General features: G+C 38.7%; 2 protein-coding genes across 3 annotated transcripts in view; one reads left to right on the top strand and one right to left on the bottom strand.

The window, feature by feature from the left end:
• The first annotated feature begins 3,794 nt into the window (after positions 1-3,794).
• sytl3 (synaptotagmin-like 3) lies at positions 3,795-12,433 on the top strand. The gene is made up of 13 exons (XM_008397516.3): positions 3,795-4,705; positions 5,423-5,632; positions 6,694-6,761; positions 6,857-6,908; positions 6,990-7,056; positions 7,141-7,213; positions 8,174-8,301; positions 8,412-8,534; positions 8,690-8,859; positions 8,945-9,041; positions 9,253-9,423; positions 10,099-10,150; positions 10,772-12,433. The coding sequence occupies exons 1-12, from the start codon at positions 4,608-4,610 to the stop codon at positions 10,132-10,134; spliced, it is 1,293 nt and encodes a 430-aa protein (XP_008395738.1). The 5' UTR covers positions 3,795-4,607; the 3' UTR covers positions 10,135-10,150; positions 10,772-12,433.
• Positions 12,434-13,525: 1,092 nt separating this feature from the next.
• ezrb (ezrin b) overlaps positions 13,526-23,670 on the bottom strand; it is a 33,355-nt gene continuing 23,210 nt past the window's right edge. For both annotated transcript variants that reach the window (XM_008397519.3, XM_008397518.3), the window contains 7 exons: positions 23,012-23,108; positions 22,676-22,839; positions 20,942-21,072; positions 18,184-18,344; positions 16,375-16,467; positions 15,992-16,231; positions 13,526-14,756 (listed from right to left, as the gene is read on the bottom strand). In XM_008397519.3, coding sequence (XP_008395741.1) covers positions 14,592-14,756; positions 15,992-16,231; positions 16,375-16,467; positions 18,184-18,344; positions 20,942-21,072; positions 22,676-22,839; positions 23,012-23,108 — 1,051 coding nt within the window. In that variant the 3' untranslated portion in view covers positions 13,526-14,591. The remainder of the gene's footprint in view (positions 14,757-15,991; positions 16,232-16,374; positions 16,468-18,183; positions 18,345-20,941; positions 21,073-22,675; positions 22,840-23,011; positions 23,109-23,670) is intronic.

The following is a 23,670-nucleotide window of genomic DNA, read 5'->3' on the forward strand; positions in this document are numbered from 1 at the left end:
AAAAAAGGGAATTTTTCAGACGAAACAAAGAGAAGAGATAAAAACCAAGCAGCTGTTGCACTGTAAAACTCCTCCAGCTTGCAACAGCCTGTGTGAACACATCAAGGAAGGAAGCAGAGCTGCACACATTTCCTCTGCCATATATAAAAATCTGCCACTTCCTCGGGCTGACCGCTCTATCAGTGCTATTCAAACTGAAGGCAAGACTTTGCAGCTCTCTGCTCAGCACCTCTCGGCTCTGCAGTAACCTAATTCTCAGACCACAAACCTAGCCTGTCTCCTTTCTCTTAACTGGCGTCAGAAAGAGTTCAGTTCTCATGACTTTAGCCTGACATGTTGGTTGACATGCTTGGTTAACCTGTTGCAACTCTCATCACGTTCTGGAGTCATTTGTTCTTAGAACATTATGTACAGTTGACAGATGTGTTTTTAGAAATGTTCGTGTATGAAGGAACTATGTGGAGACAAAATTCCTAAATGCAGTTTATCCTGTAAAACAATTACACTGCTTACTTTAAGGTGTCTTCAATTTTATTTCTTTGCGACAACATTTGGGAACGGTGTGGACTGTGATTTTCCAGAATTTAAAGCTGCAGTACGTAACTTTTACAAAAATATGTTTTTTATGTATTTGTTAAAACTATCATCATGTTGTGTGACAGTATAATATGAAGCAGATAATCTGTGAAAAGATCAGTCTCCTCCCAGAGCTACTATTGCACCACTTCTGGTCAAAAACAACCAATCAGCGCATGGAGGAAGCTCTTAGCGCTGTCAATCGTACCTGTGTACGCATTGCTAAATGTGCCAATGGTGGAGAAACAACTTACCATTCCACGAAAGCTATTTATTTAGCCATGCTAACTAGCCTTAGCATTCATGGCAGGCTTTGTGGTTGTGAACTAGTTTAGTGTAGCAAAGAGAAAGAGGGAGGATATGAGCAGCACGTACACAAGAGTGATTAACAACTCTAAGACTGTACTCTGTCAGAGCAATTTATTTCAAAGGAAGTCGATTTTTTGCAAATTATCTAACACTGTCAGTGATAATTTTAACAAATAAGTTAAAAAAAAATTTTTTTATGAAAGTTACACACAGCAGCTTCAAAAACACTGATTATTTTCTAAACCCCTCTTCTGTGAGCTCAGAGCAGCTTTTGGTTTCTTATCTGGATTTGCTTGCAGCTGCGAGTTTGCATGCAGTTCCTCCCTCAGATCTTCCAGGAAACTCTTGTGCAGCCGCTGAACACGTCACCTATATTTGGTTTGGTCATTCTCACGATACTCTGTAGCCATATTTAGGTTCCGTGGTAGTCAGCTAGGTGTCTTTTACTGTCAATGATGTGGTCTGCTGATACGGTCACACCATTCCCCTCTCTGTTCTCAAATTGGAACTGTGTCTCTGCTAACCCACGTAAAACCTTATTCATCTATCTCCTCTGCATAGTAGGGCTGCATGACAAATGAGTGTGTTTTACCTGTCAGGCCTGAAATGACTGTCACCCCACAGCCTTAGCTGCTGTGTCCCTTGCTCATTAATCATGTCTAATTAAAACCAACACTGATTTTTTTTTTCCGCAGGCTTCCTGGCAGCTCTGGTTAGTACAAGTGAAGGGTTTTATCTGCTAACACAGGCTGACACTGAGCTATTCAACAGGCCACTTCTGCACCACTCAATAGCTATGACGCTGCTTCCTTGGAAGTGATGACCTCAAGCACAGATTTTCCGTTTTAGGGAATATATTAATTATGAGTGGGATATCTAATTAATTTAAGTTTATCCTGTAAAATCTCTTAGATATATGTCTCCCACAACTATCAGACACAGTTTATACTGTCAGGCAATATATTAGACATCTTTTTTTCTTTTACTTCAGTCAGAATTGCCAAATATATTTTTATTATTTTCTTCAAATTCGCAGATTACAATGTCATGCCTCTGTAAGATTGAATCAAAACATTTCAGTTAATGGAGGTAAATCTCTGGATGTATTTTAAAGGGGGCGTATTGTACAAAATTCCCTTTTTGTATGTTTTTTTTATTCTTCCATTTGAGTCTCCATTTCTTCTAAAAAAAAAAAAAACAATCCAAGTTCTTAAAAAAACTATTCAGACATTTTCTGGCACCTAGTTAATGTTTTGGTGTGGCGGAAAAATTAGAAGTTTCAAAAAAACAAACCCTCCTAATTATTAAGAAGGTTTTTGCAACGTTTATTTAGCCATGCATGGCTAACTGGGGTTGCAAGGCTTGGCAACCCCAGCCAAGCCTTGCAACACAAGCTTAACTGCTGGACATTTGGTTATCTGGGTTTACTGCTGTCAAGACAAGTGTTTTGTTGCTTACCACCCAAAAACCACTTGCTACATTTTTGTTGGTTGCGCAGGAGGCTCCACTTCTGCTTTTCAAAGATTTACGGATGTGTAATTGTGCATCTGTTTGCAGCCACTGCCTTAAGCTTGTGGAAGAACACCAAAATATTTGTAACTTATGTAAATTTATGACTTTAAGGAAAGTAAAAAAAATAAAAAAAGAAAGCTACTCAGGTGAACTGGGCAAACAAATAAAAAGCTTAGTCTGAATTAGTGGCAGAAAGTGAAACAGTTGCGTTGTTTAAATATCTGCTTTCAGTTGTGGCTTCACAAGTTATTTCTAACGTCATATTTTTGCGGGTGAATTTAAATATCTTTATAGTTTAAAGGCTTCCACTCCACCAAACACATGCTTAGTTCTCTCTGTCATTTCTTGATTAATTCCGGTCTGGAGACTTGATAATCCTTCCTGACAACACTGACCATGTGTCAAATCATTGTCTTGTTAAAAGGTCCACTGCTGCCTAAAGCCAAGAGTCTCCAAAGACAGAGTTTTTTCCTCTAGAGTCAGACTGAGGATGTGTTCCAGACAAACACAAAGCGAGGCAGCAGGAATCTTAGCAGCTTTGGTATCAACTTGTCAGCAGTAATTTCTGTGAACCATGAATGCAGATAAGTTTAGATGGTGGAGTGATTGTGTGTTTTCCTTCTTAACTAAGTGAAGTAAGGAAAACAGCAAAATAAGCAACAATTTTGCCTCCTTCACAATATAAGATTTTAATTCTGAATTTGATTTATTAGAAAAGTTCAACATTGACGTATTCAGACAGGAACATATATAGTAAATGCTTTAGTATGAAAGCTTTTCTGCCAGCCTGGAATAGAGAAAAGTTTATCAATAAATCTGGATTCAGGAAGTTTGGTAATCTCAACTTTTCTGTTTTATTTTTAGTAGGTTTGACGTCTGTCACACAGTTTTGTAATTTCCCCATGAAAGAAAACTTGACTGTCACGGTTTCAGTGTTGTGAAGCGTTTCATTTTGTGTCATCTTCCTGTTCTGATTTGCCATTTATGTTAGAGTTTGTGTCAAATCACGCATCAGCAACATGTCATGCTATTGTAGCAAAGGTTTTACACTTTTTCAAATGTATATACGTATATATTTTGTGCGTGTTTTTCTTGCAAGTGCACAACTGGATATGATCTTTAAGATATCCTCTTGACTACCAGAAAAAAAAAATTGTCCAATCACCTTTTTTTTTTTTTTATCCCACAGTCTTTGTAAGGTAATAAAAGGTTTTATGCACTTAAGGTACTTGGTCTCTTCCCAAAAAAATGTGTTATTACTGAAATGCCATTTTTATGAATTAGAAAAAGGTACGTACAAAAGTCCCACCCCTTCACATGTGGTATCATTGAAAAGCCCTAAATGTCCTCTCCAGATACCAAAAGGAAATAATTCAGTAGAATGCAGCGGGTGGGAGATATTCATGTTTAGAAATGTCCTCTACAGAGGACAAAAATGAACTACTGGTAGTCAGGAGGATATTAGAGTTTGTTTATTTCTTCCTTTTTTCTTAAGTGTTTGGTAGTATGCTCCTTTCTCTCTCTCTCTTACAGTTACTTGTTTTTCACAGTGAAGCTGAAACTCTTGCAGAAAGGGATGATAAATGATCTGAATAGGTTTTCTGTTTTAGAAGAGAAACTAGGCCACCGGAGCACATCAGTCATAAATAATGCAAGTCCTGGCATTTGGTTTTTGTTTTGCAGCCATCATTGAAGCGCCACTGCACTTCCTGCAGCTGAGAGAGAACAGGTTTAACATCTGAAGAAGGTGAGTGATTCTGACACAGGACTGTGTCTGAAGGACGAAATAAAATAGAAAAGAGGAAGTTAATTTTCTCTGGAGCCCTAAAATAAGTATTATAGTCTAAAGTTACTGTGAAGAGAAGAACATAATCGGGGTATTTCTAGCGTTTTTTTTATTTTTATAGAATTATATAATTTTGTGGAAGTGCAAATAAAACTGCATCATATCTGACCGAGGCAGGAATTGTGTCTCGATGACATCACAGTCGGAAGAAAGAAAAGACACACTGACCTTTTCTATCTCTCTGCGTTTAATCTTTTTTTTTTTTTTTTTTTGCTCCAGAAGGCAAAAGAGGAGGTCTGGGGGGGAGGATCTACTGAGAGGGGAAGGTTTAAAGAGGAGAGGGCGAGAGGAGGTGGAGTCATAACAGAGGAAAGCAGAGCGGAGCGCGTTCAGAGAGGACAGAAGCGGACACAGCTGAGCAGAAATGGATTTAAGTTTTCTCCAAGTTCTGGAGAGAGAACGCGTCCTGGAGGTTCTTGACAGAGACAAACATCTGCGGAAGATTGAAGAGGAGAGGATCAGGTGAGTAGTTTTGTGCTAACATAGAGGTTTTGCGATGGAACTTCTTCTCGGTAACGCAGGATGAGTCAGAACTGATGGAGGTTCTAAAAAGAAACAGTTCTGTGTAAATATGACGTATGTGTTGGTCTTTAAATAAAAATGTTTGTTTTTTCTAAAAAAAAAAAAAAACTAAAAAAAAAACAGTGAGCTGTTGTCAGTCTGTTTTATGCTCAAATTTCTCACAAAGTATTCAAACATCACAGTCACAAATTCTACATATTTTATTGCGATCTAACTGAGCACCAAGTCCTCTGGTGGTAAAACTCCATCAACTTTGATGTTTTTGCACTTTATTATTTTTGCAAAAATATCACACTCAGTGACCCCGCCTCTCGCCCGGAACGGGCACCAGCAACCCTCCCGCCCCCACTGAGGGACAAGGGTGTCAAGAAAATGGATGGATGGATCACACTCAGTGTAGGAAACACGTGGACATAAATGTTCACGTTTCGCTGTAATTCTCAGATGGAGTAAGGTCTGGACTTTGACTGGGCCACTCCAAGACATGACTGACTGCATGTTTGCAGTTTTTCCATCGTTCATCTACCTTCCCCAAACTTCAAGGAAGAACAGCATCTCCACAGCTGCTGCTGCTGCTTACATACAAACTGCAGCTAAAAGACAGAGGCTGTAAGTCCAGGCATTAAAGATCCGTGGTTTTGTCCTTTTCTACTTCAGGAAGATGAAGGGCGATCTGCAGGACCTGCGCAGGAAGGGCGCAAAGAGCTACGCCCGGCAGTACGGAGAGAGGACCTGCGCCCGGTGCCAGAGGCCTCTGGGGAAGTTCTGGAACACCGGCGCCGTGTGCCGCGGCTGCAGCCACCGCATCTGCACCCGGTGCCGTGTGGGGGTTGCGGACTGGAAGTGCACCGTGTGTTATGCTTACAGGTGAGTGATGCAGCCGTGCAGATGAATTGCGTGACACGGCGAATGAAGAAATGAGACGTGTGAACCGCCACCAGCAGAGCAGTGCTGGTTGGTTTATGTAATTGAGACTTTCACTTTGATTCTGTTCAAACCACTGTGCAGGCTGTAGAGCGGCCGTAGGTCTCTGTTGTGAACACACTGTGATAAAAGTGAAATGTTTTCCAAAAATTCCAGCAAAGAGAAAAAAAAAGAAGTTAGTTATAAGAGGTGGCAAGATAACCTGGATTTCACTTTCTGAGTTTTTTTTCTTCTTCTTCTTTTACTACCCAGTTGTAATCAATATCATATTTGTAATTTTGTCCCTTTTTGGAAAATAAAAAAAGAACGCAGTCTCACACGTCCTCCACCAAGCCCAACAGTGGGATGAGGTGCTAGACACTAAAGTTTATTTTACACCTAACCCACCTGGAAAGTTTTTCCCCTGAGAAAATCAATGTTCCTGGCTTGCTTCTCTAACAACTGCCTGGTATTTAGAGAGCATGGAGTATTTGTTGGTGAGCCCACAATGCCACTCTTTGCTTACATTCTCTTACAATAAGCTAAAATACTAAATCTTATAAGTATTTTTTGTTTAATTTGTAGTGCAAATAATCTTAATACACTTGAAAAAGTTCTAGTTCCACTGGCACTAGTGCTTTTTTTATTTCACTGGTACCAGGGGGAAAATATCTTGTTATAAGTGAATAATCTGCCACTAAAACTAGTTTTTTTTATCAATATTGATGTATGGTTTTCTTAAAACAAGCTCCTACAGTATATCTTGCTCAAAAGTTACTAGTTTTTTCCTCTTTCAAGTGTACTGAGATGTTTGCACCAGAAACTAAACCAAAAATACTTGCTAGGATTTGGGGGTTTTTTTGTTTTTTTTTTTGCACTGTAGGATTTAGAGTGGCATAATAAGCTTGAGTTCAATATACACCGATGGAGGTGACTGAAAAGAAAACAGTGATAAACAATAATTTCTGCACTTTCTTTTCGAGAATTTGCACCGTTTTCTGATTGTCTTTGTCTCTTCTCAACAGGGAAGTGAAGATCAGATCAGGAGAATGGTTTCTGGAAGAAAGGGCAAAGAAATTTTCTGCCACCAAAGGTTTGTTTGAACTCAGACTGCATGAATGTAAAGCACGTTTCATGTTTTTGTTTTATTGCGTGAGTATAAATCTGTCCTATTTCACACTTTCACAGACAAATACGAGACGGTGGGAGAGAAACTACTAAAACTCTACAGTGTGCAGAGGTAGGATTTGCCTCTTTGTATTTACTCATTCTGTCATTAGCTCCTTCTGCATTTTCTCTGATTATTTCCTGAATGTTGCAGACACATAGCCGTTGTGCCTCCAACTCCTCCGCCTCACATGGAGCAGGATTTTCGAGGCAGATTTAGGGTAAAGCACTGAAATATTCCAACTTGACGTTGCAGTGAAGCAGCTCAGCAGACTGACTGACTGTTTTTGTGTTTTAATCTGCAGGAACTGAAGAATTCAAAGGCTTTTACACAATCTATGGAGGATCTTATGCTTTGCTTCAGGAGTCACATTAGAAGTAAGTTATTTTTTTCCCTCACATTAAAAGCTAAACTCATAACCCTTGGAACATTTTTTAGATATATAACCACCAAGTTTTAGTGAGATTTAATGTGATAAACCAACACAAAATAGCAAGTAAATTTTGAAATAGAAGAAAAAAACAATTTTCTTCATTTCATTTGTTTCTCTAATAAAAATCTAGAAAGTTTGTCGCGCATTTCTACGCAGTCCCCCTCAGTTCATACTTTGTAGGACCAACTTTCTCTGCTGTAAAGTCGGTAAGGCCCATCCATTAGACTTTTGCAAAGCATAATCTGCTTTGTATTCATCCATCAGTTTGGATGAATACTGACTATGAAAAACAAGTCATAAATCTTCCCACAACCTCAAAACCCACCACTGTAGCTCTGGTTGTATGTTTATGGTGGTTGCCTAAAATAAACCCCAGACTCTAAACACTGTGTTTACCAAGTAGAAATGAAAGTACTAGAGGTTCAAAACAAATGCATGCCACTGTTTTCAGTTTTTAATTAGTAAATTTGTGCATTATGTTATGTTTCTTCCATTTCACAATTACAAAGTCATTTACCTTGATTTATCACAAACAAATCTACGTTTTAAGTTTGTTGTTTATGACGTAACAAAATGGTATGAGTGCTTTTACAAGCTACCATCAGTCAACTTGGCTCCAGAAACGTGATTTCCTTCGGATGTCATATCAATATGCCCCAGGAAGCTGAGCATACGCACAGTCATAACCACAGAGGAAATACGCTCAAACTCATACAACATAGAAAAAAAAATCCCTTTGATGTTTTATAACTACTGCATCAGCAGAGGCTTCAGAAACAGAAACACAAGATATAAAGATAGCAATACCCGGAGAGCCTTTTAAGGCTATCCGGGCCCAATCTTTTAGCTCAGCAGCTACTTCGCTCTTGTCTTTACTTTACTTTACTTTACTTTTTCATTGCAGAGTTTTCCAATTCTCAACATGACGTAAGAGGAGACCTGCTGACGGTTGACCCAAACGAAAAGGGGACGTGTTTTCGCTACAGCACCCAAAAGAGCCTGTCAGACACGGACATCAGCAAATCTTGCTCCGTAAGTCAGTCATAGCCGCTGAACGTTATTTGTCATTGTCAGAAATTATCTGTGTGTTTTAAAAGAAAAATAAAGAAACAGCAAAACAAATCGTTGCTTTGGTTTTCCAGCTCTCTAAACGCGAAAGTCTCCCAAACTTGTTCAAGAAAAGCAAAGACAGCGACCACGAAGGTTCATCTACCGGCGCCGAGGAGGAAACCTCATTTAGCTCGGAGCACTCTTTCAATCACAGAGTGAGTGATCAAAGATAACGACAACACATCCTCAAACAACATCCTCTGATTAAAGAATCACAAGACGGATTGTGATCCGTTGCAGCTCTTCACACTGAATCCTTCTTTCCTCTGAGACGTAAAACGATGAGAAATTGCTTTTATTGATCTCCCAGGGCAGCATCAGTAGCATCGGCACCGAGTGTGGCGTCTTTGAGGGCATCCTTGTAACCGGGGAGATGGAGCTCGCTGTGGCCTACAACAGCAGCAGCTCCTGTCTGGAAATCACTGTGGGCGCCTGCAGAAACCTGGCGTACGGAAACAGCAAGAAGAAGAAGAGTCACCCGTAAGAGAAGCCTCACGACAGAATGTTTCAAACGCCTGATCGCTCTCCGCCCGAGCCTCATCGTCCTGTTTGTTCCCTTGTGTAGATACGTGAAGCTCTATGTGCTGCCGGACAAGAACAGTAAAATGAAGACAGCGGTGAAGAAAAACACAACCGACCCTGTTTATAATGAGGTTTTTAAGGTAATGAAAGCGATTTGTGATCTAAGTATGACCCCTCATATATTTATTACAGAGTTAATTGACATTAGTCGTAGCTAACTGATTGGTATATTTAAGGTTAAAAGTCTTTAAGGGTCATAAGTAATCGATAAGGAGCATAAAATACTTGTTGCTAGACAGGAGTGCAGTTCTTTTCTATTGTAAGTTTGACGTTTTATCTGTTTTCTTATAGTATAATATAGAGCGCCATCTGCTGTTTGGAAAGAGACTGCAGGCATCTGTTTGGCACTCAGGGCCACTGAAAAAGAAAGTGTTTGTGGGTGAGGTGCTGCTTCCTCTGGACGGTTGGAGACAAGAGAACAGCACCTTCCAAGGCCTCTACTGGTACCCGCTGTGTCCGAAGGTACGGGGCGTTTTGGCTTCAAACAGGGACAGAAGCACTCAAATATCGTCCAGTAGTTATGATTTAGCATGTTTTATAGCGACATGAAGTTTGAACAAAATCTCTTCATGAAATGTTTTAACTACATCAGTATTGAAAGACAAGAACTGAGTGGACAAGTTAATCAAAAATACACAGAAACGCAAACTAATATTTGGTTAAATGTCCCTCAGCAAGTTGCACCTCTGCTACATCTTTTTTTGTAGTAGTCAATTAAATTCTGTTATATTAATGTTTGTTTATTTAAGCACTCTTCTTGTCAGAAATTGTGGCATCAGAGTCAACAAATGTTCAATGGGGTTTTAGGTTTGTGGCTGTTAAAAAAAAGACAGATTGATAACTGTCCTATTTGAACACAGATCTGTGATGAATTGGAAGAATTTTGAATTTTGTTCTTTATTAATTCATCCACTCTTTGCAATAACCCAAAGCACCGGCAGTAAACTGTGGAAATTAGTGTCACATAACATTGAATCGCTGCCTTGTTTCAGCATTAAGTTGCAACTTTCAGATTGTATGAGGTCTTTGATCAGCATTTATTAATATTTTCTGTTACATGTTTCCATTCTCTGTTTGGTGTAGCTGTGAAGGATTTTTCTTTTGAAGTTAATCCTGGTGTTTTTCTGTTTTTATCAGACTGAGACTGGAACAGCAGAGCACAATGGACACTGAACCTCCTACCATCATGGTGAGTTTATCTGTCTTACTTTTAGTGGAAACCTTATTTCCTTTTTTTTTTTAATATGTGTACACTTATCCTGCAAAAAGATTAGGTTTTATGATACTTTTCCTGTCTGCACTGCTAATGAAACACCACACTGTAAAGATTAGATATGGTAGTAATGAGGTTCGGTGTGCTACGTGGGCGAGCCAACGCTTTCCACACATTAAGAAAAAAGAAAATTCACAATCTCCATACCGTTTAAAAAGTAGAGTAATAAAAACCCCATCAGCATACCTGATCTCTCAGTTCTCTCTTTTGGCCTCTAGATGTCAGTAAACCGCCTCATTATGAGAACCGTGTGGTCAGGTTCATGTCCCACCAGGCAACGATCGACTAACAGGCCTTATCAGAGACGTCAGACTCCCTCCCCACAATGCAAACACTGCTCTGAACACCCACGTCAGAGTGTGTAAATAATCTAAATGTGCGTTTGTGTGCATGTGTGTCTGTGTGTGTGCTCTTTAAAGTTTGCAGGCTGGTGGGGTGTGTTCTGTGTGTTCCGGTGTGAATTCAAGAGGAGGGATTTAAAAATATGTGTTATCGTGTGTTTATGTTGATACTCATGAGTCTGTGTGGTCTGTTTAGGGGGAGACAAAGAGGCCAGCGCTTCGCCTGGAGGAGGATTGGATGTACTCCGATAACAGCAAACGTCTGCTTTCAAACGTCTGCAGCAACACTTTACGTTAAACTTAATCTATGAAGGATACAAATCAAAATAATATGTTATGGAAATCTGGTTTTTCCCCTGGAAAAACATTTATAAAAGTCAGCGCATAAAGTCTACTCATAAATTAAATATATGGTCTTTCTCTGTTAGCTTGTCTAAAGTTTGCAAAGGCTTTAAAACCAATTTGGACCAAGCTGGTCAATTACAGCTGGAGGTGAAACTGAAAGGATTTCAGACAAATTTGAATTAATCTTTAGACAATGCATATTTAAAAAAACTAAAAGTTCTTCAGTTAGATAATCTGCAAAATAGAGGATATTAACTGTATTTTGTAAATATAGTTGGTGCATTGATGTTTTTAGGGGGTTTTTTTTCTACTACAGTCAGTAATTTATGATTAAATCTATCTAAAATGTATATTTTAATCTAAAAATGTTTTGCTCCTTAAGATTATTTATGACATCTAGAATATTCCAACCTTTAATCATGAAAATAGTAAATTTTGAGTTTGAGTAGCTTTGTTTATGTACACAAAGTTATTCACTATGTTAATGTCTTCCTTCTGGTCGCTCTGCAAAAGGAAGGAAGACTCTTAACTATGTGAACTCTCCATCCATTTGGCCAACGCATTTCTGTCGTTACCTTCAATATCAACATGCATCACATCTTCAAACAGAGGAACAAAAACAGAGCTGGCACTTTTGCCTAAGAGTAGATTGCATGTTAAATAAAGTAGCCTTTAAAAAAACAGCGAAGGAAATTTATTCATGAATCACATTTACATTAGAACAACTTTTAAATGATCATTAATTTAGTTTTAATTCACAATTCAAGCCATAAAAAAAAACGAACCCGCTTTAAGTCACCAAACTATTTAGTGCTTATAAACGTAGCCGTTTAAAGTAAAGTGTTGCTGCCTTTCAGATTCAGATCCCTGGATATTCGTTAGTCCTTCTACATGACGATTTTAAACTCTGCATCTCAAACGAGACGATCTGAAAGCACTGACACGTCTGACATACGTAACCTGGACGACGGCCGCCGCATCGCAGCAAGTGGTTTCTTCAGCAGGACCAGTGGGCCCGACTGGCTCTTCAGCATTTCATCCTGCACAATGATGCCTTTCTTGTTTCGGAGCATTTGAGAGACTTCCTCTGGTTTCAAGGCTTTGGCACGCTGTTGCTCTGGAAGGAGAGCTGCAGTCGATGACACAGTATTTTTCATGAGTCGCCATGGCAACTGGAAAACCGCCTGACTTCACTTGACTCTTTTGCAAAGAGACAGAAAACCTGGCAATACTCAACATCACTCAGACCAAGTTTTATTATTATTGTATTATTTAAACTACTGAGCACTTTATTCTTTATGTTTATTTTGTCACAACTATCTTTTATTCGTAATGCTCTTAATTTATGTTGCTATTTGTTTATTATTATGTATTTATTTCTAACGGTATGACAACCTGTTTACTGATACACTGCAGTACGACATAATCATACTACTGCTGGGATAAAAACCAAGTCATAAAACTTCTCTACCTGTAAAGAAGTTTTGACCGACATTCCAATAAAAGTCTTATAAATACAAAAATTATCACATATCGTGTTGTCTTTTTTCTTTCTCTGACTTAAAGTATTCTAGTTAAAGCTTAATTTTATTGGGAATATGATTTGTTGCATTTTATTGCATATAATGCAACTTAAACTGTTCTGAATGTTTATGAACTTAAAAATATTTTTTTTTTTAGGTATTTAGAACATCAAAATAAACTGGATTTATCACTCTGCATTAGACCCTGGCTGCACAGTGGCGCAGTTGGTAGAGCTGTTGCCTTGCAGCAAGAAGGTTCTGGGTTTGATTCCCGGCCCCAGTCTTTCTGCATGGAGTTTGCATGTTCTCCCTGTGCATGCATGGGTTTTCTCCGGGTACTCCGGTTTCCTCCCACAGTCCAAAAACATGACTGTCAGGTTAATTGGCCTCTCTAAATTGCCCCTAGGTGTGAGTGTGTGTGTGCATGGTTGTGTGTCCTGTGTGTCTCTGTGTTGCCCTGCGACAGACTGGCGACCTGTCCAGGGTGACCCCGCCTCTCGCCCGGAATGTTAGCTGGAGATGGGCACCAGCAACCCTCCCGACCCCACTGAGGGACAAGGGTGTCAAGAAAATGGATGATCATCACTTTTTAATGATTTGAAATTTAATATCAATCAAGACCCAACATCCAGTGCAAGAGATATTTGATGAAATCTATATCAATAAGGTTTATAAAAGAAAATTGTTGCAATGTCAACTTTAACACAAACTATGAAGAAAACAAAATCTAAATACAAAAACTTTTTTTTCTTGGTGCTTTAATTCAAATCATTCAATGTCTTCCACTTTATGTCCGTTTTAATTTTAATCGCCTTTTGAAAGGCAACAAATCTCATTTAAAAAGAGAAAACATTTGAGTAGCAAGAAGCAGACTGATAATATAAAATACTAATAAAATCCACAAGGCTCCAGTGATGTCCAGGAACACCCTGCTATGAAAGTGACCTTACAGGGAATGTTTGCTTTTTATTCCGTATAAATAAAAATGCAAATTACCAGAGATTCCCTCCAACATTTTCCCTCTATGCCCCACATGCATGCTCATTTCAGAAGGTTATAATCCTGCAATAAACACACAGAGGTGACAAATCAAGTCAATTTATTGGCAATATGTTCAACCTCATTATAAAATCCTGGTTATATACAAATTCCCAGCATAGCCGAGCGTTTCTGCATGACGGTTTTAGTAAATGCTACTTTAGTCCAAGAGTTTGGCGAGAAATCCAACTTTAAAAACAAACCTCCACGTCATTGTAACTGTGAGTGACCAGACAGAAAGGCCACTTTAGAGGGTAAAAATCCTCAACATGTGCTTCTTTTACTGTAACAATGTGACATTGAACAAACTGATAGAAATACAAACAAAGCTTTGTGTTTATTCAACACGTTGCTCTGAATGATCTGCGCAGCTAATGAAAAGAAATTGGAAAGTTCATCTAAATTTATTTTCGTCTGTATGAAACTGGAGGTCTCCTACAATAAAATTAATAATTTACAATAAATCTCTTTAGTTAAGTGAAGGGAAAACATATGGAACATAAGACTAGACTGTTATTTGGGTCAATATATAAAACCTCTGAAAAATTAAAAGTTTTTATTATTAGTAGATAGCAAAAATATACAAACCAAGATGAAATACCCTTTATGTCCCATATACAGTATAAATATCAAACTATGATTTTGTCTTTAGAGCAAAAATAAACATAACTGGAAGTGTTCAAATATAATGGAAAATAAAGATCAATTTTCCTGCGTATACTGTCTCCCCCTTTCTGAGTGGTCGCTATGAACAACAAGGCCTTTTCTTCCAACAGTTTGATTACTAGGTGCACTATAACAAGATTCCCACTACTTCATTAAACCTCCAGTGAAAAACAATTATTTTGGCCTGACTCCATCAAAAAAAGTGACAATATTCAAAACACTATAACAAGGGAAAGGACAGAAGATTTTGGCACTAAGGTTTTGCAGAGCGCTGCGTCCTCCCAGTCTTCTGCTGCTTCAGTTTAGTCAGCTGCCAGCGCGTGTTAAACATGTCTTTGGGTGGGTGAGAAGGGGACGTTTTGTGTGTGTGTGTGTGTCTCAGCAGCAAATCAAGAGGAATAGTGACCATTCAGAAAGGGCGCGCGCTCGAGCGGCGACGGCGTCTTATAAGGCCTCAAACTCGTCGATCCTCTGCTTGGTGTTGCCCTGCCGGATCTGTCGCAAGGTCTTGTATTTGTCTCGGCCGGCGCGCACGTTCTCGCTGTGGAGGAGGTCGTTCTGGGTGTTCTTGGATTCGTCACGGGCCTGAGCCAGCTCCGAGGTCAGGGTCTAAAGAGAGGAGGGAGAAATGTGAGAAAAATATGGAGCAAGCTGCATTTAATAAACATCCTCTCTCATATGTTTAATAACATTAAAAGTCACCACATTGTGATGTATTTTCTTGAATGCTTTGTCAGTATTAATTTCTTGAGGGATTTTTTACACTGATGTCATATAGACAAATTCATTGTTGCAATAACTTAATTTGTCCCCAAAAAAATCATGAGGCACTTTGGTCCAACTTGCTTCGTCCACCGAGTTGTAATACAGGACACAGGTCAGTGGATGTACAACTCACTAGAGCTCATGCAGAGTAAAATATGTCAAGGAATCTGAGAATAGTCTTTTGCAAGTTTGTAGAGGAAAAAAAAATCCCTAAAATTTGAATTTTTTACAAAAGAACCTTTTAAAAAAAACCAGAGCAGTTTTGTAGGAGCATTTTATAACCCCTGTAGTTTCCACTGCACAAACCGGGTGCAAAATCAGATGAGGTGAAACAAAAATATACAACATTAACCCTCCTGCGGTTTTAGCACCACGCTCATCAGAAGGGTAGCAAATGCCACGGTCAGACAGCAAGGAAGCGGTGAGTTTATCCACACAAAAGACCCTCATAAAAGCGCATGCAGGGTCCGTGTGACCCCACTGGACCGTGCACAGAGCAAAAAGCTCTTGGGGTCTAATGGATCCCATCTTCTGAAATCCCTCAATATATTTTAAGCTTGAATTTTAATGTTCAATGAGAACATAGAAGTCAAGATTTTATTTCAAGTTTGTTTCAGTTGCATTGTTCCTTTAGATTTGAGGTGACTAAATAATGTTCAAAGTGTAATTACTGGTCTGATTTCACTTCTTTTTTTTTAATAACCTTGACCCTGATGAAATGGTGGGCCGAAGTCCAACACTCTCACCAGCAGCAGTCTGGTTTTGGTTAAATTGGACAGGCAAAAAAATGTGATGTAAAGTGTCTTTTTGTTAGACAATTAAAATAAACAATTTTAAATTGTCTCCTGAATATTGTATATAATTAAAACTGTGTATTTTATATTAAAAGTGGCATTTTGTCAGACTATTGGACTTTTTTTCACACATGAATTAATATAGAGAGATATCATTAATACGTCAGCTTCATGAATATTAATTTTTTAAGTCCATGGTAAGAAACACTGCCATTAATCTACATAAATTTTAATGTGTTGATTTTGTTCCTGTCCGATTTGTTCTGGGTTTTTTTTTTCCCTCACCTTGAGCTGCTTCTGGACGCGCTCGTTCTTCTCGACCTCAGTCAGACGTTCCTCCTCTTTGCGGTGGTCGTGGAAGTCGTCTATCGCCAGGTCGGTGCTGTTCGTGCTGTTGTTGTCCTCGCTGTCGCTGTAGTCATCCCGGTGGTTGTACGCGGGAGGAGGTGGTGGAGGCAGGGGCGCAGTCAGCACCATGTGCAGCTCCTCCTTGGTCTTAGTCAGATCGTCTTGAGCCTCTACGGCCTGAACACCACAAAAAGGGGTCAAGTACGTCTTCATCCGTCTCCTTCTTTTTCGATTCGAGCTGACTCACAGCGCTGTGATGTTCTACATTTATATACTGCGACAGGAAGTAGACAGCTACACATTTCAGTTCAAACTCTCACCCTGCTCTGCCATGTGCGAGCCTCCTCCTCCTTGCGTCTTCTCGCCTCCTCCAGCAGCGCGATCTTGGCCGAGTGGTCCGCCAGCTCAGAAGCCTGAAAACAGAACAGATTTGATTAATATGCAAATCAAATCCAAACAGGGATGGTGATGTTTAGCAGCAGTTCAGAAAAAATGAATAATTCCTGTCTTACATGAGACGTTTCTTCTGCATTATTGATTGAATGTAGTTGGTTATTTGTATTTCACTTAAAATCTTAAGTATAAACAGCTTCAATGCCTGTAAATTTAAATAAAAGATCAGTCAGGCCCCCTCAACCGTTAACATCAAATTTTAAGATTTTTCTATATGACACGTCTATTAACTATAAGATAGGAGTAAACCACAGTCCTGAATGTTGGCCTCATTTTAAAAGCTGAGACAGAAGTGGAAAAGCATGCTGCGCACTGAAGAAGCGCCCGACCCTGCAGGTGTTGTGATGCATTCCTTCAGACAAGCTGAGCTTGTTTTTATTTTTCTTGTTTTGTTTTTTTTTTTTTAACGCAGCAAAGTGAGATCAGTTTCTCTCGCTGCTCTGTCTGTCTGTTTCCCACAGTGAAGCAACGAGATGTGAGGTTTGTTCAAGGAAAATTCAGCGAAGGTGGATCATCATCTGCTTTCAAATGTTCAAAACAAAGATGAGCAAACCTCCTAAATGCTTCGGGTCCAGTCAGTACGAGATCTGGAGCGAGTAGAGGAATGCTCACCTTGTTTTTCTGCTTGACCCTCCAAACATGTTGTGTGCAGCTGGAGGGTCAGTCTTGTTCAAGAGGTTGTCAACAATTTACAGCTGTTCAAAGTTTGCTCCAGCTTGGCAAGTATTTCTTTAGAGAATGGTTTACTTGAACACTACCACAGGTGCACCATTAAACTCAGTCACGTTTCAAGGATTGCATTCTGGGATATGGTAGGAAAATGCCCCAAAGCTTACTGTCGGATTGGGGACTAGTCTTTGTTGGAGCTTACAAGGCAAAACAAATCTCTGCATTAAAGATTTATGAAACTGATTTTTTTAAAAACTGTACAAGCTTCTTTATTCGCCTTTGCTACAAAGAAGCAATGTAGCAGGCAAAACGTTCACAAGCAACTGTTGGTTCACTGGTTGGTCAAAACAGGGCGAGGGTCTTTGCTTTACGAGCCACAAAATCATTCCTGTAAAATGAGATTTTATTCTTTCCAGTTCTATTTTGAGTTGTTTTAGGGCATCTAGTCACTTTAAATCCAAATGAGTCGTTACTGGGCTTGACCCCAACTCAACATTTACACTCACACGTGAAAATGGCTGCCAACAGATGCACGATTATACAGTCGTACATCTCTGAAAAGCAGAAGTAGAGCCTCCTGCACAAGCATCAAGAATCCAGCAAGTGTTAACAGCAAGTGTCTTGTTAACAACAAAACTTTTGACTTTTCCAGCAGCCATTGTACTGCTGGAAAAGCAGTACAGCAGTAAAACCAGATGACTAAAAGTGCAGGAGCTCAGCTTGGGTTGCTAGGTAACGGGGCTGGGTTTCACTGGGGTTACTAGGCAAGGGACACTACCTGCTGATTTGTGACGCTACATTTGGAAGGTTTTTGAAATGGCTCATTTTCTAGACACTAAAAAGCATTTATTTGTTAACAAAAAACAACTCTGTGGTTTTTCTTAGAGGCTTGGGCTACTTTTAGAAGCAGTAAAAATGCAAACTGATGTACAAAGAAGGTGCAAAAATATGAATTTTGCACAACAGGTTCCCTTTAAATCAAAACGTGGCGTCATTAAAGCACCAACCAGCTGCTCCTGGGTCTTCAGCTGACTCTCAGCCTGGCGGGCCAGCTCCTCTTTAGCCAGCAGGGCAGCCTGGCGTTCTGCCTCCAGACGCGCAGCCTCCTCCTCCGCCCTCCTCCGCTCCTGCTCCAGCATCATGGCTCTCTGCAGCTGGTCCTGCAAATCTAACAGGCAGAGGAGGGACAGCTTTATGCACTTAATCTCACATGAGGGAAGATTTTGGAGTGACAGGAAATTTCAAATCAAAGACTTACTTTCTTCAAGTTACATTTTTAAACCCATTTAAAAGCTTTTTTCACAATTGTGGACATCTGTATTTATTTAAAAGTTACATTTGGCTTGCTTATTTAATAAATAAATGTAATTTGTCAACTTAAGTTGGTATATTTCAACTTGCTAAAGTTGAAAGTGACTGCTACAAATTCTCATGTTAAATTGTAAGCTTAACCATGGTCTTTGTATAATACTGAAATCCCCGTTTTTAATCCACATCTTATCAAATCTTGATTTTTTTTAAATAATAAATGTGACAGATACTTGACAAAGTAAAAAAATATATATTTAAATTGCATCAACACAAACTGGATTAGTGTCAGAAAAACAATCACAAAATTAAGCAATTTAAGCTAAAGATGTAAATGTAAGTAACAAAATGTAATTTGAAAACATACATACCATTTAATTTAAAAGTTTTCCACTTTACTCGTTTCCAGACATTAATCTACTGCCGATACACTTTAACCTTTACAAGGTGGAAACATTATATGTAGCAACCTCAGCATTTGTTGGGGACTACTTTCAGGTGCGGATCAACACATTTTATATTCAAGGCAGCTTAAAAGTTTTGCATGGTTTTCCTTTCTTTTTTGAACATCAGTAAAGTAAAATATTAAACTTGATGTTCCAACTGTGACTTTGTTTTCCTCAACAGTGGAAGATAAAAGTTTATCAGAACATGTCTTTTAATTTCCTCTCATATCAGTTTAAGTATATCCGTACCTTCATTACAGAATAGTAAACATTTAATCAAGTCATGTTCTATTGGAGCATGACCGTCATCGTAACAACACTGTTTCCATTTCTTCGCAGCTTGATCATATGTTTGTTAAGCTTTGTGATTATTGTAAATATGGAATAAGAAATATATCTTATGGCTAAGTTAGGGTTAGAGTGCCGGTTTTGATGTCTTCCATCTTTTTATGTCTTTAATGTTTTTAATTTCTTCTTCTTTCTTTTCGACGTTTTAATGATGTAATGTTTTTTGTTTTTTTTGTTTTTATTTTTATTTTTATTTTGTTTTTTTGTTTTTTTTAAATCTCTCTCTTTCTCACTGATTATTTCTGTTTTTATTTTAATTATGTAAAGCACTTTGAAATGCCTTGCTGCTGAAATGTGCTATACAAATAAAATTTGATTGATTGATTGATTGATTAAAATTGTTTGCATATATTGGAGTCTTAGTTGAATTAAAGTAGCTTCATCTGAGGCTCTGGCTCAATATGCACGTTCACCAGTTTATGCTCATGTGTCGCCATTAATCTCAGGCTACTTGCATTTTGTTTGCATAAACAAACCATCTCATACCCACAAACACAAATATTGCATATGGTTGCGTATCTCCTGGTAGTTATGGTTTTACAATGAATTATGGAGTTGCCTGCTCAGAAAATGTTTTACTTTATTCCATTGATTGTGGTAATAATCAACATTTATGCCAATTGTCACTAATTAAATAGGATGTAAAAATAAAAAAAATATATGAGAAAGCTTTTGATAACGTAATGTTTATCAGACTCACTAAATCACATTTCTATTCAGAAGACAGAACAGTTTATACGGCGGTGATCAACTCATCAGCTGTCAAAGCATGTTCAAAACATCCCTGATGATGAATAGAATAAAAAAGTTAGTTATTTGCATTTGTAAAAGTTAAATTTGACATAAAAAAAATACAGTAAATAGCATTAAATAAATTGATCCCTAGTTTGATTTGTGTTTTGTCTTTATTTCACAAGTTCTGCACTAAATTGTGCCAAAAAAAATATTTAAAGTTTATTAAATTATTCAAATACAAACTCAAAATAAAAGACCAAAGCAGTCTTGGCTCCAGCCACTGGCTGATACTGATCATTGTAAATAAAAGTGAAAAAAGCATTTGTGCTTCTTTACATAAATAAAAAATAAAAAGTGGTTTGATTCAGGTGTGTCAGACCAGGAGAAAAAAATCTAAAAACTGCAAGACACCAACCCGTCAGGATTGGACCCTGCTCTGGATAAACACTAGTTACAACCAGTGGATTTCCCACAGTCAAATTATTGAAAGTAATTATTAGTTTTTATGAGCTGCTTTATGAGCAGGAAACAAAAACAGGGAGTCACATACAGATCTGATGAGCCTGTGCCAACCTCAAGTGAGACATCTTCTCCCTCTAGTCAAACCGAGATGAAAACCAACAAATATCTTGTTCTTGATGGATTTGTGACACAATAACAAACAGTTAAATCTAAAATGATCCCGTTTTACGAGTTAAATAAAATAAAGAGGAACAACGTGTAAATCTGACAGCTCTTTCTTCATGCTGGTATTTATACAAGAAGTTACCGACACAAACAGAATAACCTGTTGGCCTGGTGTTTACAGTACACACATGCAGAACTACAAGTGTGCCGTCATTTCAACTATTTCCAGCAGACACACTCTTCATATCCCGTCATAGGTTATAGGAGATTGATTGATGAGCCACAGACCCCTTTAACGCACCTTTCTCTGCCTTCTTAGTCTTCTCCTCGAACTGGTAGAGCCTCATCATGAGTTCCTGCTTCTCCTGCTCCATCTGCTCCTTCTCCCTCTCGATGGCTTCCCTTTTCTTCTTCTCATTCTCCAAATGAGCCCTGGAGAAAGAACAGAGGGGTCATAAAGAAAACCTGGAGGAAGTTATGAATGCTAATAAATTACATGCTCTACTTTTATTTACAAAAGGCCATCAGGGTGACATGAGCTGATTATAAATGCACTTTTCCAAACATAATTTGTAAAATAATGTGAAAAATATCCTTTTCATTCCACTTCACAGTTATGAACTATTCTTTTCTGGTCCATCAAAAAGTAAGCTACATTGTGATGGTGACAAAATACAGAAGCTAAAAATAGGTAAATAATATTTGCTTTCCACAGAGGTTCATGTCAGTTTACAGTCGTCTGGCGACACAGTTCCCATAAAAATGACGGTACGGTTTATGACAGCATGCCAAAGTATGCAGAGAAATTGTTCCTAAAAAGCAGCTTGATGTACTCTAATCAGGACTATACAGCAGGTTTAATTAGCTAATGTTGCATCTGTATAATATTCCTATTTACAGTTTAATCATTTGGCTTGAGGCATGAAGTATAATTATATTATTTTGAAGATAGATTTGGCTCAAAAGGCTGTTAGTGGATGGTTCTAGAAATACATGCCAATATGCAAATTTTTAAATGTTTTGAGCACAAAAAAATGTTGATCCGCTTCATGAACATCCCAGCTGATTATTCCACTTCACAGTCAATTTTGACAAATATTCAATGTTTCGGTTCCACTTTGCAACAATATGTTTGATGTCATTTTTATGACAAAGAAAAATTATTTCTGGAACAACGTCAAGAGAAACCACCTTAAAAGCTTTAAGCAGCATTGCCCAACAAAGATCTTTGTAATGCTTGTTATTTCACAATTTATACGCACCATAAATATTTGATAAACACAAAACCTACTACTTCTGCTTTCCAGGTTTCGAATTATTTCAGCTCTCCATTTCTTGAGCAACAGCTGTTATCTCCCCGCATGTTTTAAAGCAACTCTTCCTGAACTTTCTTCCAACATTTCCCAGCAACCTCTTTACAGCCTGCTGAGAGCTACTGTATGAGAGCCAGTCCTCTTGTCTTTCATGGTTTTCCTTTTGAATATCATTGTCTCATCTGTGTTGCGTTACATCATGATGTTTAAACAGCTGTGTGGACAGACCGCGAGCCGACAGCTGCGGTCGAGACCACGGTCATATTTCCTCTGTTCAGCGTTTCTACATTTGGAGAGGAATTTAGTTTCCAATTTAGAGGTCAAAATGGAATCAAAAATGTAGTTGTGTTAACCCTAAAGCACAAATCATAAACATTAGTTGCGCCTGTGCTAAAGTACTACACAAACACAGCACTTGGTGGATGCTAATGCTAATGCACTAACTCAGTAGTAGCACAGTAGGGCTTTAGTCAGAAAGCAGACAGGGCATCAAGTAAATTTTAAACTGTTCAACTTAAAATTAACACATGAATCAGTGAAGATAATCCAATTACATCCTACTAACGACCCTTAATTTATTAAATACAGAACTAATATTAAAAGCTTTAATCAAACCAGAAATGATTCCGTTTTTGCCCAATCCTAAAGTCACGTTTTTTTCAGGATTAAAAAAAGGATTTATATATTCTTTCCTTCAGTCATTCACTCAAGCTCGTCTGTACCTCTCCTTCTGTTTCATCTGCTTCTCCTCCATGGCCTGAGCCTTCATCTGCTGCACCTCGATTGTGTCGGGCTTGCGACGACGCATGTAGAGGTCATGGTTGCCCATGCACAGGTGCAGGATGCTTTTGTTGATCCTCAGTCTCGGGGCATAAAACACAAAGTCCTGAAAGTTTGGGGAGGAAAGAAATTGAGAAAAATTAGATCAATCTTACATCGCTACTTGGATTATAAACAAAAACTCTTTAGATGAGGGAATTGTAAAAAGTGATGTAAAAAAAGCAATTTCTAATGTTGAAAAATGTAAGTAAAAACGATGCTAATGACATTTTACTCACTGGAGATTTTTTGTCTATAGGCTTGATGATGAACTTCTTGTCGTTGAAGGAAATGTTTCTGATCTCGCTCCAGGGGAAGCCAATCTTTGGCGTCAATCTGAAGAAGAAATCAAATAAATTATTGCAAATGAATACATAAACAGGGCTGCACAGTGGCGCAGTTGGTAGAGCTGTTGCCTTGCAGCAAGAAGGTTCTGGGTTCGATTCCTGGCCCCGGTCTTTCTGCATGGAGTTTGCATGTTCTCCCTGTGCATGCGTGGGTTTTCTCCGGGTACTCCGGTTTCCTCCATGTCCAAAAACATGACTGTCAGATTAATTGGCCTTTCCAAATTGTCCCTAGGTGTGAGTGTGTATGTGTATGGTTGTGTGTCCTGTGTGTCTCTGTGTTGCCCTGCGACAGACTGGCGACCTGTCCAGGGTGTACCCCGCCTCTCGCCCAGTACGCCAGCTGGAGATAGGCACCAGCACCCCTCCCGACCCCACTGAGGGACAAGGGTGTAAGAAAATGGATGGATGGAATACATAAACAAAAAAATAACCTTTTGGATGTACTCATGAATTATGATTTCATTGTATTTTTGAATAGCGTGTCAGAAAAGTCAGACGATAGTGTCGTCCCATTTATAACAACGTCCACCTTCTTGAAGTTTAAATAGTTA

Source organism: Poecilia reticulata, chromosome 21, assembly GCF_904066995.2.
Source record: "Poecilia reticulata chromosome 21, P_reticulata-male-v2, whole genome shotgun sequence".
NCBI lineage: Eukaryota > Metazoa > Chordata > Actinopteri > Cyprinodontiformes > Poeciliidae > Poecilia > Poecilia reticulata.

Excerpts from the sequence above, each read along its gene's own strand:
- sytl3 (XM_008397516.3), top strand. The coding sequence starts at position 4,608 with ATGGATTTAAGTTTTCTCCAAGTTCTGGAGAGAGAACGCGTCCTGGAG. Across the intron at positions 6,762-6,856 it reads GAAATTTTCTGCCACCAAAG|ACAAATACGAGACGGTGGGA; the intron begins GTTTGTTTGAAC and ends ACACTTTCACAG. Across the intron at positions 7,214-8,173 it reads CTTCAGGAGTCACATTAGAA|AGTTTTCCAATTCTCAACAT; the intron begins GTAAGTTATTTT and ends TTTTCATTGCAG.